Source organism: Lolium rigidum, chromosome 1, assembly GCF_022539505.1.
Source record: "Lolium rigidum isolate FL_2022 chromosome 1, APGP_CSIRO_Lrig_0.1, whole genome shotgun sequence".
Taxonomy (NCBI): domain Eukaryota; kingdom Viridiplantae; phylum Streptophyta; class Magnoliopsida; order Poales; family Poaceae; genus Lolium; species Lolium rigidum.
The window spans coordinates 230,733,966-230,750,960 of NC_061508.1; the positions used below are offsets into that span (position 1 = coordinate 230,733,966).

At 42.4% G+C, this 16,995-nt stretch overlaps 1 protein-coding gene across 1 annotated transcript; it reads right to left on the reverse strand.

Annotated features, from left to right (window-relative positions):
* Positions 1-11,986: 11,986 nt before the first annotated feature.
* On the reverse strand, positions 11,987-13,108 carry LOC124683296 (acyl transferase 5-like). Its single transcript, XM_047217845.1, has one exon. It carries the CDS (start codon positions 13,106-13,108, stop codon positions 11,987-11,989), a length of 1,122 nt encoding a protein of 373 aa, XP_047073801.1.
* Positions 13,109-16,995: the final 3,887 nt, after the last annotated feature.

Below are 16,995 nucleotides of genomic sequence, written 5' to 3' on the forward strand. Positions count from 1 at the left end.
AACTTTTCATGAATAGTACTTTCAAGACAAGCATCAAAAAGTCTTGCATACGAGTTAACTCATAAAGCAATAAATTCTTAATAAGAGGTTTTGAAGCAACACAAAGGAAGATTTAAGTTTCAGAAATTGCTTTCAACTTTCAACATGCATATCTCATGGATAATTGTCAACACAAAGTAATATAATAAGTGCAGTAAGCAAGCATGTAAGAATCAATGCACAGTTGACACAAGTGTTTGCTTCTAAGATAGAAAGGAGTAGGTAAACTGACTCAACATAAAGTAAAAGAAAGGCCCTTCGCAGAGGGAAGCAGGGATTAAATCATGTGCTAGAGCTTTTTAAGTTTTGAAATCATATAGAGAGCACACAAATAAAGTTTTGAGAGGTGTTTGTTGTTGTCAACGAATGGTAGTGGGCACTCTAACTCCCTTGTCAAACAGACTTTCAAAGAGCGGCTCCCATGAAGGACGTTATCTCTACCAGCAAGGTAGATCATCCCTCTTCTCTTTTGTTTACACTTGTATTTTAGTTTTATTTATAGATGACACTCCTCCCAACCTTTTGCTTTCACAAGCCATGGCTAACCGAATCCTCGGGTGCCTTCCAACATTTCACATACCATGAAGGAGTGTCTATTTGCAAAATTAAGTTGCTTACTGATGAATCAGGGCAAAACATGTGGAGAGAATTATTAGTGAAGGTTAATTAATTGGGGCTGGGCACCCGGTTGCCAGCTCTTTTTGCAAAATTATTGGATAAGCGGATGAGCCACTAGTCCATTGGTGAAAGTCCAACAAGATTGAAAGATAAACACCACATACTTCCTCATGAGCTATAAAACATTGACACAAATAAGGAGTAATAAAGTTTTGAATTGTTTAAAGGTAGCACATGAAGTATTTACTTGGAATGGCGAGAAAAATACCACATAGTAGGTAGTTATGGTGGACACAAATGGCATAGGTTTTGGCTCAAGGTTTTGGATGCACGAGAAGCATTCCCTCTCGAGTACAAGGCTTTGGCTAGCAAGGTTGTTTGAAGCAAACACAAGTATGAACCGATACAGCAAAACTTACATAAGAACATATTGCAAGCATTATAAGACTCTACACTGTCTTCCTTGTTGCTCAAACACTTTTACCAGAAAATATCTAGACCTTAGAGAGACCAATCATGCAAATCAAATTTCAACAAGCTCTACCGTAGTTCTCCACTAATAGGTTTAAACTACATGATGCAAGAGCTTAAACATGATCTACTTGAGAGCTCAAAACAATTGCCAAGTATCAAATTATTCAAGACAATATGAAGCATTTTCTGTTTTCAACCAAATAACAATAAGTGCTGCGGCTTTCAGCTTTCGCCATGAATATTAAAAGCGAAGAACACAAGTGTTCATATGAAAAGGTTGAGCGTGTCTCTCTCCCACACAAGGATTGCTAGGATCCGAATTTATTCAAACACAAACAAAAATAAAAACACACAGACGCTCCAAGTAAAGCACATAAGATGTGACCGAATAAAAATATAGTTTCACTAGAGGTGACCTGATAAGTTGTTGATGAAGAAGGGGATGCCTTGGGCATCCCCAAGCTTAGATGCTTGAGTCTTCTTGAAATATGCAGGGATGAACCACGGGGGCATCCCCAAGCTTAGGCTCTTCACTCTTCTTGATTACATTATATCACCCTTCTCTCTTGACCCTTAAAAACTTCTGCCACACCAAACTTCTCATAAACTTCATTAGAGGGGTTAGTACTAAAAAAACTTTAATCCACTTTAGTCCTGTACTGACACATTGCAAGAACTCAATAAAACATTAGCTACAGCTCTCCACGTCTAGAAAGCCTTACTTAAAGTCCACAAGAGACAATGCAAAAAAACAGAGACAGAATCTGCCAAAACAGAACAGCCAGTAAAGACGATTTTTTTAGAGGTACTTACGTTGCTCAAATCAGAAAACTCAAAACTAATGAAAGTTGCGTACATATCTGAGGAACACGCATGAATTTTTGCAGAATTTTTAGGTTCTCCTACAGAGAGATCTACTCAAATTCGTGACAGCTAAAAATCTGTTTCTGCGCAAAAATCCAAATCTAGCATCAACTTTCTATTAGAGACTTTACTTGGCACAACAATGCAATAAAGTAAAGATAAGGAGAGGTTGCTACAGTAGTAACAACTTACAAGGCACAACAAAACAGTAGCAAAATAAAACATGGGTTATCTCCCAAGAAGTGCTTTCTTTATAGCCATTAAGATGTCAGTGATTTTAATGATGCTCACATAAGGATGAGAGTTGAAGCAAAGAGAGCATCAAAAAGCAAGTATGAAACAAATTTAAGTCTAACCCACTTCCTATGCATAGGAATCTTGTACACAAATAAATTCATGAAGAACAAAGTGACAAGCATAAGAAGATAAAACAAGAGTAACTTCAAAATTTTCAGCATGTAGAGAGGTGTTTTAGTACCATGAAAATTTCTACAACCATATTTTCCTCTCTCATAATAATTTTCAGTAGCATCATAAACAAACTCAACAATATAACTATCACATAGAGCATGCTTTCCATGATCTACAAACACATAATTTTTATCAAACTCAAAAATAATGGGATTAAAACTTTCAAACCCACTTTTATCAATAATATAACAAGATGATTGATCAATCTCAAAAGATATGGGACTCCTAGATAAAGTCAAGACCTCTCCAATCCCATTTTCATTAGTAGTGCAATTAATATTATCAAGTAAAATAGGACCATCATCTAGAGCTTTATCATAAACGTTTACTAAGCAAAACTCTTTAGTACCATGCATTTCGACATCAGGCACAAACAAAGCATTATCATAAAATTTATCAAAATAGCATGGATTATCATAGATAACAGTAGCATAATTATTCTCACAAGTTTTACTCATAGGGAATATTTCAAGAGAATCCAGAGGAACATAACATTCATCCTCCTTTGGTAAGCATGGAGGACAATCAAATAGTGTAAGAGATAAAGAGTTACTCTCTTAGAAGGTTGGCTTGGGTAGCTAATCCATTCTTCCTTCTTTTGTTCATCACTCTCCTCCTCTTTTTCATCCAATGAGCTTTCAGGTTCATCAATTTCTTCTTTCACAGGTTCCTGCAAATTGTGAGTGCATTCTTGTGCATGAATGAGTCTCTCTTTATAATCAATGACATAAAGATTATTGCTGTAATGTTCTATGCAAAAATCAAGGATAGAAGAGACATAATCTTTAAGGTCCTTACAAGCAACACAGGTTTCATAATTTTTAGGCATGAAGGATTCTATTTCAGAAGCTCCCATAAATAAAACAAATTGTTCTACTTCTTCGAACCCAAGATGAATATAGTTATTCCACTGATAGTTCATAATTAAAACTTCTTCACTAAAGCCACATTGGAATTTAAGATGTTTAGTATCCTGTTTAGAGCAACAATTTATATCATGGCGTTTAAGCAAGATTTTAGCAATTGTATTCAATTTTTCTATCACAGCACTCATGACTTTACCCTTTCTTGATTCTCTATAATTCATATATAATTCTATAAGCTCCAAATAGGTTGTGGGTTCTTCCATAACAACAGTTTTTAATTTTTCGGTTTTTCAAATTTTTATGGATTTCGGGTATATAGGAAAAATAAAACAAGACAAAAACAAACTAGACAAAAGTAAACTAAGCAAAATAATACTAGAGAGAAATATACTAAGCACAAATAAACTAGACAAAAGTAAACTAGCAAAACAAAATGAAATAGAAGCAGAGAGAGCTAGAGTGTACTCCCCAGGTGAACTTATGAGTAGAGCTATGCCTCCCCGGCAACGGTGCCAGAAAATAGTCTTGATAACCCACAAGTATAGGGGATCGCAACAGTCTTCGAGTGAAGTAAAACCCAAATTTATTGATTCGACACAAGGGGAGACAAAGAATACTTATAAGCCTTAACAAGCGAGTTGTCAATTCAGTTGCACCTGGAAAAGCACTAGTAACGGGGGTGATGTGAAAGCGAGAAGTAATATGAGAGCAATAGTAACAGTAACACAGCAGCAGTAGCAGTAACACAGAGGCAATGGCACCAGGAAATAGTTGATACTACTTCTAATGTCATATAGGACCGAGTGAGTATTTGATGATGAAAGATGGACCGGGGTTCCCAGCTATCTACACTAGTGGTAACTCTCCAATAACAAGTGTTGGGTGAACAAATTACAGTTGGGCCATTGACAGGATTGAAATAGCATTAAGATAGAACATCAAGTTTATTAATCATGTAGGCATGTTTTCCTTATATAGTCATACGTGCTCGCAATGAGAAACTTGCATAACATCTTTTGTCCTACCAGCCGGTGGCAGCCGGGCCTCTAGGGAATCTCTCGGTAATTAAGGTACCCCTTTTAATAGAGCACCAGAGCAAAGCATTAACACTTGGTGAAAACATGTGATCCTCATATCTAAGCCATCCCCTCCCGTTATCCCGATTCGTTGTCACTGCGGAGCCTCGGGTTCCGGACATAGACATGTGCAAACAACTTGTAGATACAATCTAAGCAATAATTATAGAGCTTAAATCTAAGATCATGCCACTCGTGCACTAGTGACAAGCATTAAACACAACAAGATTGCAGCAACAATAACTTCACAAACTTATAGATAGACTGATCATAATGTAACAATTCATCGGATCCCAACAAACACAACACCGATTACATCAGATGGATCTCAATCATGTAAGGCAGCTCATGAGATCATTGTATTGAAGTACATGGGAGAGAAAGTACCAACTAGCTACTGCTAGAACCCGTAGTCCATGGGGGAACTACTCACGGAGCATGATGGAGGCGGTGGCGTCGATGGAGAAGACTCCCGGGGGCACTTCCCCGTCCCGGCGGCGTGCCGGAACAGAGATTCTGTCCCCCGAAACGGAGTTTCGCGATGGCGGCGGCGCCCCTGGAGTCTTTCTGGATATGATTGATTGATGTAGGGTTTTCGCGTCGAGAGGAATATATAGGCGAAAGGGCGGCGTCGGAGGGGTCCCGAGGGGCCCACCCCATGGCTGGGCGCGCCCCCCTCCTAGCCGCGCCGCCAGGTGGTGTGGGGCCCCCTTGGCCCCTCTCCGTCTCTCCTTCGGTGTTCTGGGTCCGTCTCGGTAAAATAAGAGGTTTGGCTTTTGTTTCGTCGAATTCCGAGAATATTGCCCGAACAGCTTTTACGGAACCAAAAACGGCAGAAAACGAGACCGGCACCTTGGCATCTTGTTAATAGGTTAGTCCCGGAAAATGCATAAAAACATTATAAAGTGTGAGCAAAACATGTAGGTATTGTCATAAAACTAGCATGGAACATCAGAAATTATAGATACGTTGGAGACGTATCAATGATCTACGCAACCCAGGAGGAGCTAGTGGTACCCGAAGATGCACAATCTTTCCCTGAGTTCATTGGTATGCTCAGCTATGCCGGGGATGCATGAGTTAATCATCTAGGTTTCTGAATGCCGGTGACAGAGAAAACTAGCGCGATTCAATCGATTGACGCCTCCCCTTGATGCCTCCTTGCTCTAGAACACTCCCCTCACTACGAAGCTCCTCCTAGACTACTCCATGTATCTCGGTGCGGTCCTAATCGACAGTGAGCTTGAGCTCCTCCACGGTTAGGGTTTCGGACTGAGAGCGAATTCGGAGAAGAATGATGATAGGGTTTGAACGAGCATTGCCGAGGCTATTTATAGGGTCAAATGGAGGTTCCGTGGCATCAATTCTACACTACTAAGGTGATATCGCGACATCGACTCACCGGGGACTGAGAAGACGATGGCGAACCGCTTCCAGCTGTATCGCCATTTTGCAAAACCCCCTCATTGGCGTAGAACTTATGTGCAAACATGGGTTAAGTTTTTAACTGGGTCGTGGGTTGGTCTGGTCAGCTGCGCTTCGGCATGGCTGGCTGTTAGACTTTTTCTTCTCTAGTCTTTCTATTATTAGTTTCACTTCAATTTTGAATTTAGTTTTCTAATGTAGTGTTGTTTTGTAGGTTATTTGAATATCTCCAGTATTTGCATGGTTTTGGAATTATCTGAGAGGCATGTAACATCCCTCATAATAATTTTATACTAGTTTTAGGTATTTATTTCTTCACACACCTATATGTGGGGTTCAAATGGATTCAAAATCTCAATTGAATTTTGGTTCTGATCTGGGAAGAGTTTAAATAATTCAATGGCTTGGATTATTTGGAATATTACTAATAGTTATTTAACATCCCTCAGCATTATTTGGAAATGGTTTAGAGCTATTTTATTCGGTTTCTCTGGTGAATGGTGTGCGTTGATCAATAGTTTCGTCTCTGGTGGGAGTGTTGCCATTAAAGTCAATGATGATATGGGCAATTACTTTCATACCAAGAAGGGGCTAAGACAGGGTGATCCATTATCGCCAGTGCTATTTAATATAGTGGCGGATATGCTCGTTGTTATGATCGAACGTACAAAATCAGAGGGCCAAATTGAAGGGGTTATTCCTCATCTTGTTGATGGAGGATTGTCCATTCTTCAATATGCTGACGATATAATCCTTTTTATGGAACATGACTTCGAAAAGGCTCCAAATCTAAAGTTAATCCTTTCAGTTTTTGAGCAACTTTCGGGTTTAAAAATCAATTTCCATAAAAGCGAGTTGTTTTGTTTCGGTGAGGCCCAAGATAACATTGCGAGAATATCTTTGAGCTATTCGAGCTGTGGGCAAGGTCAATTTCCGATTAGGTATTTGGGTATTCCGATTCATTATCGGCGACTAACCAATGCCGAATGGAAAATGGCCGAGGAAAGACCACAAATTAGATTAAGTAGTTGGAAAGGCAAATTACTATCCTTGGGTGGAAGATTAGTTCTCATAAACGCGGTACTAAGTAATATGGTACTATATATGATTTCTTTCTTCCAACTTCCTAAAGGAGTCTTAGAAAGATTGGATTATTTCCGATCTAGATTGTTTTGGCAAGGAGATAGTGATAAGCGTAAGTATCGATTGGCTAAGTGGAGTGTGCTTTGCCGTCCCAAAGACCATGGGGGGACTTGGCATCCAAGATCTCCAGGTCAAGAACAGGGCCTTACTTGGTAAGTGGCTTTCTATGTTACTAACCGAGGAGGGAGTTTGGCAAACACTTCTCAAGAGAAAGTATATTGGCTCAAAGGCATTATCTCAGGTTTTTTGGAAACCGGGAGATTCTCACTTTTGGGCAGGTCTTATGGATACAAAGAAATTTTTCTTTCCATGGATCTTTCTCTATTAAGGATGGATCGGAGATTCGTTTCTGGGAGGATAAATGGCTTGGTAATGCCACGCTCCGAGAACAATACCCGGCATTGTACAATATTGTGCGACACAAAAGTGATACTATCGCTAAGGTGTTGGAAACTTTCCCACCGAATGTGTCGTTCAGAAGAAGTCTCATCGGTCCTAGACAAAACTCCTGGCATGAATTGCTACAGCGTCTTGAGATAGTTCAATTGACGCAGGGGTCAGATGAGTTTCGTTGGAATCTCACCGGGAATGGTGCATTTTTTATGGCTTCCATGTACAATGCTTTGATTCAGCCTGATATTCCAGTCGATAATAATTCAAAGATTTGGAAGATGAGGATACCGCTCAAAACAAAGGTTTTTGCATGGTATCTTTGTCGTGGGGTCATACTCACTAAAGATAATTTTGCCAAACGCAACTGGCATGAAAGTAAGAAGTGTGTCTTCTGTCACAAAGACGAGACTATTAAATACTTGTTCTTTAAGTGTAAGTTTGATAGATCTATATGGTAAGCTATCCAAATAGGGTCTACCTTATACCCCCCGAGTAGTGTTGCCAATATATTTGGTAATTGGCTCAATGCTGTGGCGGTTAGGTTTAAGCATCTTATTAGGAGGATGGGAGCGATTGCCATTATTTGGTCGCTATGGCTATGTAGAAATGACAAGATTTTAAATAATATTTCTTCTTCTCTTATGCAGGTCATATACCGGTCTACAGATACGCTGCGCTCATGGGTGCCACTTCAACGGTTGGAGCATCGAGACCTCTTTACGGAGGTGTTTTCACGGTTGGAGGATGCAACGAGGGATATTTTTTCCCAACATGGGTGGCAGCGTGATCTTCGCCTGGGTCCACCTACTTAGTTTTGTGTTTTGATCTTGGAACTATTGTAGTCGGTTTGTAACACATATTGGTACGGCTGTGTGCATCCTAGTTATGCAGAGGCCGGGTCTATTGCTTAAAGTAATAAAGTGCCTATTTTCGAAAAATGTGCTAGAGGATTATTCAGCACTTGTGTTAAATGATGGTCAAATAGGACAAGTTAAGTATCAAGTTATTACTTCTCATTAAGTACGTATTTTGTGTTGATTCAATTTTACTTATGACTCTTACTTCTACATTTCCTAACATGTAGAAGTTTATCAAGGATTATTTTAAAGTTTTAACATTAGATGGATGAGCTAGTCTTAAATTATCTACCCAAGTGAAACTTCAATCACTTTGACAAGTTCTATCAATTTTTTTAAAAAAAAATCGGGATTTTATATGCATGAATGCAATACACACTTCTGTTTCCCTTCTATTTGTAGCCTATAAACCTAGGATATTACAAGTACATAGTATTTTCCTTTTAACAGACATCTCGTGGGAGATCCGTCTTTAATCATTTTATTAGGAAAAAAATACATTGTTACACATTTTTTTGTGTGGAGAGAGACCAAACATTATATTTTTCTTTGGCAGACGGAACATGCATTAGTCCGTGCTTTTGGGGGTGATGGGATTTGTAGCATAGAGGGGAACCAACCTGTGGTTGGATGGTTAGGAGGGCAGTGGCACCCTCAATCCACCGGAGTTCAACCCCAGGTTTGACACTTTGGTATCTCATTAAAAGCAGAATATTATTCAGTGGAAGGCGACGTTCCCGTCGACAACGAGGCGCATGTGGTGACTTCCTCAATTTCAAGACCCATCGGATGAAATTTTCTGGACGCAGTCTCTCGAAGGTGCTCATAGAGGTAGGGTGTGCGAGTGCCCGCGTTCATAGGGGTGAGTGTATGTGCGTTTATGTGAGCGTCTACATATGTACTGTATTTCGCAACAAAAAAGATTTGTACCATAGAAAACAAAATATTCCTACGGATACGAACAAAAACAAGATCCAATCTTGGAGAGCCAAGATCCAATCTACAAGATGCAAATCAATGAGAGGGAGCCATATCCTTGTAGATTGAAAGCGGAACCGTTAGTTTGAACATGGTTCGCATAGTCGTACTCTCTTCGTGATCCAATCCGATCAAGCACTTCACGAACGACACATCCAAGATGTGCACACGTATGGCTTGATGCGGTCTCCTCCTTCTTGATTCAGTAAGACAAGGTGGAGAGGTAGACGAGATCAACTCCGACAGCACGACGGCGTGGTGGTGGAGATATGGTGGATTCCCAGCAGGGCTTTTCCTAAGCGCTACCAGGCGGAGGAGGTAGGAGGAAAGGTGCAGCCGCGGTAACTTGCCCCTCAAGTTTAGCCCCTATTTTGCAGGTATATGGCCTTATCCCTTGGGATTGGCCGACTAGGCCTAGCGGGCTAGTGCGCCTAGCCCATGTGGGTCTAACTCGAACCTCCTTGGCCCATGTGGCCCTGCTTGGGACAAGTGCGACCACTGGTGGCCCTCCAGAACCTTCTAGAGTACCCCGGTATGGATAATTCTGAACTTCTCTGAAACCCTAAAAAATAGCTTCCCCTTATATGAAACTTTTTATCTCTATACCATTCTGAAGCTCTTTGTGATGTCCTGGATCCCATGCAAGATTTGGAATCAAAATTTGATATCACCATCTTAATATCTCATTACTACCCTAGCGACGCCGAGCGTTAAGTGTGTGACCCTATGGGTTCAAAAATATGCGGAAATGATCGAGACATCTCTCTAATATGTAACCAATAGCGGGATCGGAGATATCCATATTGGCTCATGTATATTCAATGAAGATCATTATCGGTTGAACCACAATGTCAGCGATTCAATTAACCCCGTATCCAATTCCCTTTGTCTCTCAATATATTACTAGCCCGAAACTAGATCATCGGTATCACCATACCTACTTCAATCTTGTTACCGGCTAGCACTCTTTACTCATGCCATAACATAATATCCATGTGAATAACTCATTTGTCACTTGCTTGCAAGCTCTTTAGATATTGCATAACTGAGTGGGCCCGGAGAATATCTTTCTGTCATGGATGGAAAAATTCCACTCTCGATTCATTCAACCCAACAAGTACTTTCTGATGTACGCAAAGACACCTTTATGATCACCCAAGTATGAAGTGACGATGTTTGATGCCCTTAAAGTATTCTTCCGGTAGTAGGGTGACATAATCTCAATGTGGAATGAATAGGTTACTTGACATTAAAACTTAGGCAATTTAAACATAGTGACTTGATCTTATTGCTTTGTTAAATTGGGTTTGTCCATCGCACCATTCTCCTAATGGTATGAGGCCTATAGACACTTCGTGTTGTTTATGAAACCACACATGTCTTATGTTTCTGGTTAATACACAATATTAGCCTGGAGTATATATAATTTATCATAAACAATAAAATATGATAATAAACAATTTTATTAGTGCATCTCTGCCATATTTCCAACCGGGGAGTCCATCGCCAGATAGACGGATTTGCCTACCTTTATTTTCACAGTCATGTCAACCAAATATGGAAAGGAGTATTAGGCCGAGTTTTTTTTAGACGTGTATGAGGCCGTGTTCGAGTACACATCGTTTTGATTAAATGATTAGACTTGTCATGTGCTATAATTTCGTGCAATTCTTAGATCTATTAAATCTTAAAAGTTAGGTGTAAAATCAACGGTGTATTTATTTCTAGCATATGTAGATTAACGTGATGGCTCTGTTTTAGACTGACCATAGTGATTAGTATCATATAGTAGTATTATGTATATGATACTTTTGTATGATACTAGATTCATAATGCATAGTATCATAGATTAGTATCATAGTTTTGCTATATTAATTGATTTGTAGAATCTCAATACAAATTTGTGTACAAGATTTATTTGATGCTAACTTTTCTCGTGATATGCGCTATGATACAGTATCTACCTATGATACTCTAATCTCCTCTCTCATTCATAATTACCTGCCACATCAGCATTTTTAGTGGGGTTAGGATGCATGATACTAGCTATGATACTAGATATGTATCTTAATTTTAGTATATATAATATTCCAAGCTTATGTAGATTAACGTGATGGCTCTATTTATTATGTGATGGGTCTTTCAAGCTTGAGTATGATCTATATCTCTGATAAAGCAAAACCCCACTAGAGGGTCATTTAAGTTGTCTATCTCAACATGCAAGCTATCCACATCATCCATTTTATTAGCCATCCAATTGTACATGTGATCCCCCACTAACATTCATTAATACTCTACATGCAAGCCACATCATCTATTTTTAAGCCATCCAATTATCCACGTCATCAACTTTTAGCTGCCAACTACATAACCATTTCAAGTCAGTTTTTTTTTAAGTTAGCATCTTGACTATTTACGCCAATTGAATCATGCATGTTCCTACAGATAACATCCTATTCCAATCAACTTATATCCTTTTATTCTTTTACAAAATAGAGTTATCGGAGAAATTCCCGCTGCAACGCGTGGGGTATCCTTCTAGCTTTAGAGATACATGAATTACTCTTGGAACTGCAGTGCTGCCATCGAAATCATCATGAATGTAATTGCCCTCATTCTTATAACCCCAGTATTATTCACTCATTTATTCAGACGTACTTCTAGATGAGGGCAACTTCCAGTTTAAGACGTCTCGTCTCATCTCACATGAGCATTTCTTTTTGAAACTTATCTCAGATGAACATGGAGATGCCCAAGACCAAGAACGATGCATGCATTGCCCCTAGGCGAATTTGGCAAGCTCGGCAGCAAACATGGCGGCGTGCGGCTCCTCGACGCAGCGGAGCAGCACCCGGATCCCCTCGCGCCTGGGCGCCGGCGGCCTGACGAATAGGAGCGTCGCGGCGAAGTTGACCTGTACCGCTCCGACCAGCTCCGCCAGCGCCAACTCCCGGGCGGCCCTGCTGGTCCTAGCGACGCAGGCCATGTACACGCAGTTGCCGTAGTAGCCGTCCACCGCCGGCAGCACGCCGCGGAGGAGGTGCCGCGTGCTGACGGCGAAGCTTACCCGGACCTCGGCGTCGTCCGGGAGCGCCGCCTCCAGTGCCAGAGCGCGGCACTTAAACACGACGGCCGTCACCGCGTCGAAGGTGGAGCAGTCCTCCCCCGACGATGTCGCGGCGGCCTGCCTGAACTCATCCTTGACGCGCTGGATGCTCGCGGCCGAGATGTCCGCCACCTGGGTCACGAGCCTGAACTCCGTGAGGAACTTGAATAGCGGCGCCGGCGGGCTGGGCGGGTCAGGGATCGCGTCGCGGTCCCACACCGGAGCCACCGACGGCGCCGGGAGACCCCGCGCTAGCTCCCCCACCGCCGTGAGGAACTGCGCCGCGCCGCGCCCGTCAAACACGGCGTGGTTGAAGCTGATCGCAACGGCCAACCCACCGCAGGTGAACCTCGTCACCTGAGCCATGAAGATGACGCCGTCGAGCTTCTCGCCTGGGGGAGGGCGCGGGAGGAGGAGCTCCCCGGGGATGAGCAGAGGGAAGCACTCAAGGCCGCCCACGTCGGCGAGCGTGCAACTCGCGGCGGCCTCCACGAACCAGACGCCCTCGCCAGTGCAGTCCACCGCTAGGCCGGACGGGGCGACGCGACCTGCCACTGAGTAGTACGGCACGAGCGCCCTCGCGAACCCGCTGCGCATCGCTGCCACGACCGCGGCGTTGCCTTGGTCATCGTGGGCGGCGGAGAGCGAGGACGGGGGAAAGACCTGGATGAGGCTCACGAAACCCGAACCACCGAATGCCCTGTCGATGCATGAGAGCGGGAGTGTGCCACCCGGGGTTGGCCCGGCCGGCGGGATAAGTTCCGGCGGCGACTTGGCAACGGTGGGCGTGCGGGCCATGTGTGAGGATTCGGTTGTCCTTGACGACAAGATCGATAAAAGGAGGAAGATTGGAACAAGGTGGAGCTAAGATAAGGAAAGCTAGGAAAAGAGCACGGCCGAGCTAGTGTACTTCGCGTTGGATGCATCATTAGAAGTTCTCTTCAATTACAACAATGGAGCATGACGAAAACCTCTAATTCCAAGCTCAATTCTATGCAACCAAACAGAGGGTAACAGCACACAAGCTCCAGTGATCCCTATAATTACAAGTTTTCAAAAACACATTTCTAAGATTCGAAAAAATCAACAAAAAAAATATGGTAGCGTGAGAGTACATTACAAAGGCACGCCAAAAAAAATAGGAGAAAATACATTTTATTTTAGGCCACACAAAAAAGATAAATTTCTGACAGTTTTCTTTGTTATGTACCTCTATATACAGCCAAGAATTTGTCTTTTTTCCCTAGCTCAAAATAGAACGAAATTTCTGTCGAAACTTCACACGGGTGTTCCATACATGTATATGTATTCACGAAATAAATTTTATGATTTTTTGAAACAAAAAAGTGCAATTTACAAAAAAATAAAATAAAAATAGGATCACTGGTGCTCGGGAGTACAAAATCCTTGTCCCATATCTGATAGCTTGAACACTCTTCATTTGACAGTGAAATACTGAGCGACAACGCCGCCTCAATAAACGTGAGGCATATTGCTGCCTTGAGAGCGGGAGTGTGCGCGTTGGAAGTCTTTGGCCGGCGTGACGTACGTGCAGTTTCGGGCGGAAAGGCTACTGTTCCGATTGCTGCAGATATTTGTTTTTTTGAATAACAACAGGACAAGGTCAAGACGATCGGTTGACCCAGTTTATGAGGAAAACCGGACCCAAAAACCGAACAAAATGATCCCATTTTTAGGAAAAAAGGGTCGAAAAACCGCACAAACAGCAGGGCCTCGTCGCCCACATGACATAAAGCCACCATTGCACAAAACAAACACATTCGTGCCCGGTGCCGCCACTCCGGCTTCCCCTGCTCGGTTTCGAGCCGCAACGCCGCACGGATTAGACGCCTCGTAGCCCAGGCTACACTAGACGATCATCCGCAGACCATGAACGCCGCGCCAAAAGATCCGGGGCCGCCGCCCCGACATGCCAGCCAGGCCGACCATCCGATCGCGCCGACCAAGCCGACGGACTCGCTACCCACGTAGCACGAGCACGCCACCCTTGCCTTGTTAGACCACAACCACACCCCATGTGCATGTAGTTGCAAGGCCGTTCGAGGCCGCCGCCTTGACGCACCATCCACCGTCCGGAGCCGTTGCCCCGACGTCCATGATGGCGCATGAAGCACACGTCCGTTGGGAACCCCAAGAGGAAGGTGTGATGCGTACAACAGCAAGTTTTCCCTCAGTAAGAAACCAAGGTTATCGAACCAGGAGATGAATGCCACGTGGAGGTTGTTGGTGAAGGAGTGTAGTGCGGCGCAACACCAGGGATTCCGGCGCCAACGTGGAACCTTCACAACACAATCAAAATATTTTGCCCCAACTTAACAGTGAGGTTGTCAATCTCACCGGCTTGCTGTAAACAAAGGATTAAACGTATGGTGTGGAGAATGATGTTTGCTTGCAAAGAACAACAAAGAACAATGATTGCAGTAGGTTGTATTTCAGATATAAAAGAATGGACCGGGGTCCACAGTTCACTAGTGGTGTCTCTCCAATAAGATAAATAACATGTTGAGTGAACAAATTACAGTTGGGCAATTGACAAATAGAGAGGGCATAACAATGCACATACATATACATATCATGATGACTACTATGAGATTTACTTAGGGCATTACAACAAAGAACATAGACCGCTATCCAGCATGCATCTATGCCTAAAAAGTCCACCTTCGGGTTAGCATCCGCACCCCTTCCAGTATTAAGTTGCAAACAACAGACAATTGCATTAAGTACTGTGCGTAATGTAAACAATACAAATATCCTTAGACAAAGCATTGATGTTTTATCCCTAGTGGCAACGAGCACATCCACAACCTTAGAACTCTCTCGTCACCGTCCCGCATTCAATGGAGGCATGAACCTACTATCGAGCATAAATACTCCCTCTTGGAGTCACAAGTATCAACTTGGCTAGAGCCTCTACTAGCAACGGAGAGCATGCAAGATCATAAACAACACATATATGATAGATCGATAATCAACTTGACATAGTATTCCATATTCATCGGATCCCAACAAACACAACATGTAGCATTACAAATAGATGATCTTGATCATGATAGGAAGCTCGCAAGATCTAAACATGATAGCACAAGAGGAGAAGACAACCATCTAGCTACTGCTATGGACCCATAGTCCAAGGATGAACTACTCACGCATCAGTCCGGAGGCGGGCACGGTGATGTAGAGCCCTCCGGTGATGATTCCCCTCTCCGGCAGGGTGCCGGAGGCGATCTGCAGAACCCCCCGAGATGGGGTTGACGACGGCGGCGTCTCAGTAACTTTCTCGTATCGTGGCTGTCGGTACTAGGGTTTTCGCGACGGAAGGATTATATAGGCGAAGGGGCAGAGTCGGGGGACGCCCGAGGGGCCCACCCCATATGGCGGCGCGGCCAGGGGTGGGGCCGCGCCCCCCTATGGTGTGGCCGCCTCGTGGCCCCTCTTCGTCTCCTCTTCGGTGTTCTGGAAGGCTCCGTGGAAAATAAGACCGTGGGCTTTTGTTTCGTCCAATTCCGAGAATATTTCCTGTGTAGGATTTCTGAAACCAAAAACAGCAGAAACGAGAACCGACGCTTCGGCATCTTGTTAATAGGTTAGTACCGGAAAATGCATCAAAATGATGTAAAGTGTATGTAAAACATGTGAGTATTGTCATAAAACTAGCATGGAACATAAGAAATTATAGATACGTTTGAGACGTATCAAGCATCCCCAAGCTTAGTTCCTACTCGCCCTCGAGTAGGTAAACGATAACAAGGATAATTTCTGAAGTGACATGCTACTATCATAATCCTGATCAATACTATTGTAAAGCATATGAGATGAATGAAGTGATTCGAAGCAATGGTCTATAGTTTGTTAACAAATAGATAATGACTAAACAACTGAATCATGCATGTAGCAAAGACTTTTAATGAATAGTACTTTCAAGACAAGCATCAAAAAGTCTTGCATAAGAGTTAACTCATAAAGCAATAGATTCTTAATAGAAGGTTTTGAAGCAACACAAAGGAAGATTTAAGTTTCAGCAGTTGCTTTCAACTTTCAACATGTATATCTCATGGATAATTGTCAACACAAAGTAATATGATGAGTGCAAATAAGCAAATATGTAAGAATCAATGCACACAGTTGACACAAGTGTTTGCTTCTAAGATAGAAAGAAGTAGGTAAACTGACTCAACATAAAGTAAAAGAAATGCCCTTCGCAGATGGAAGCAGGGATTACTCATGTGCTAGAGCTTTTTATTTTGAAAACATGGAAACAATTTTGTCAACGATAGTAATAATTCATATGTGTTATGCATAAAACCTCCTATAAGTTGCAAGCCTCATGCATCGAATACCAATAGTGCCCGCACCTTGTCCTAATTAGCTTGGATTTCCATGGATTATCATTGCATTACATATGTTTCAACCAAGTGTCACAAAGGGGTACCTCTATGCCACCTGTACAAAGGTCCAAGGAAATAGATCATATTTGATCTCTCAATTTTGATAGATCTCAACTTGAGGACATCCATACCGGGACAACATAGAAAACAGATAATGGACTCATCTTTTATGCTTTAAGCATTCAACAATAGATAATATTCTCATAAGATATTTGAGGATTAATGTCCAAGCTGAAACTTCCACCATGATACATGGCTTTGGTTGGCGGCCCAATG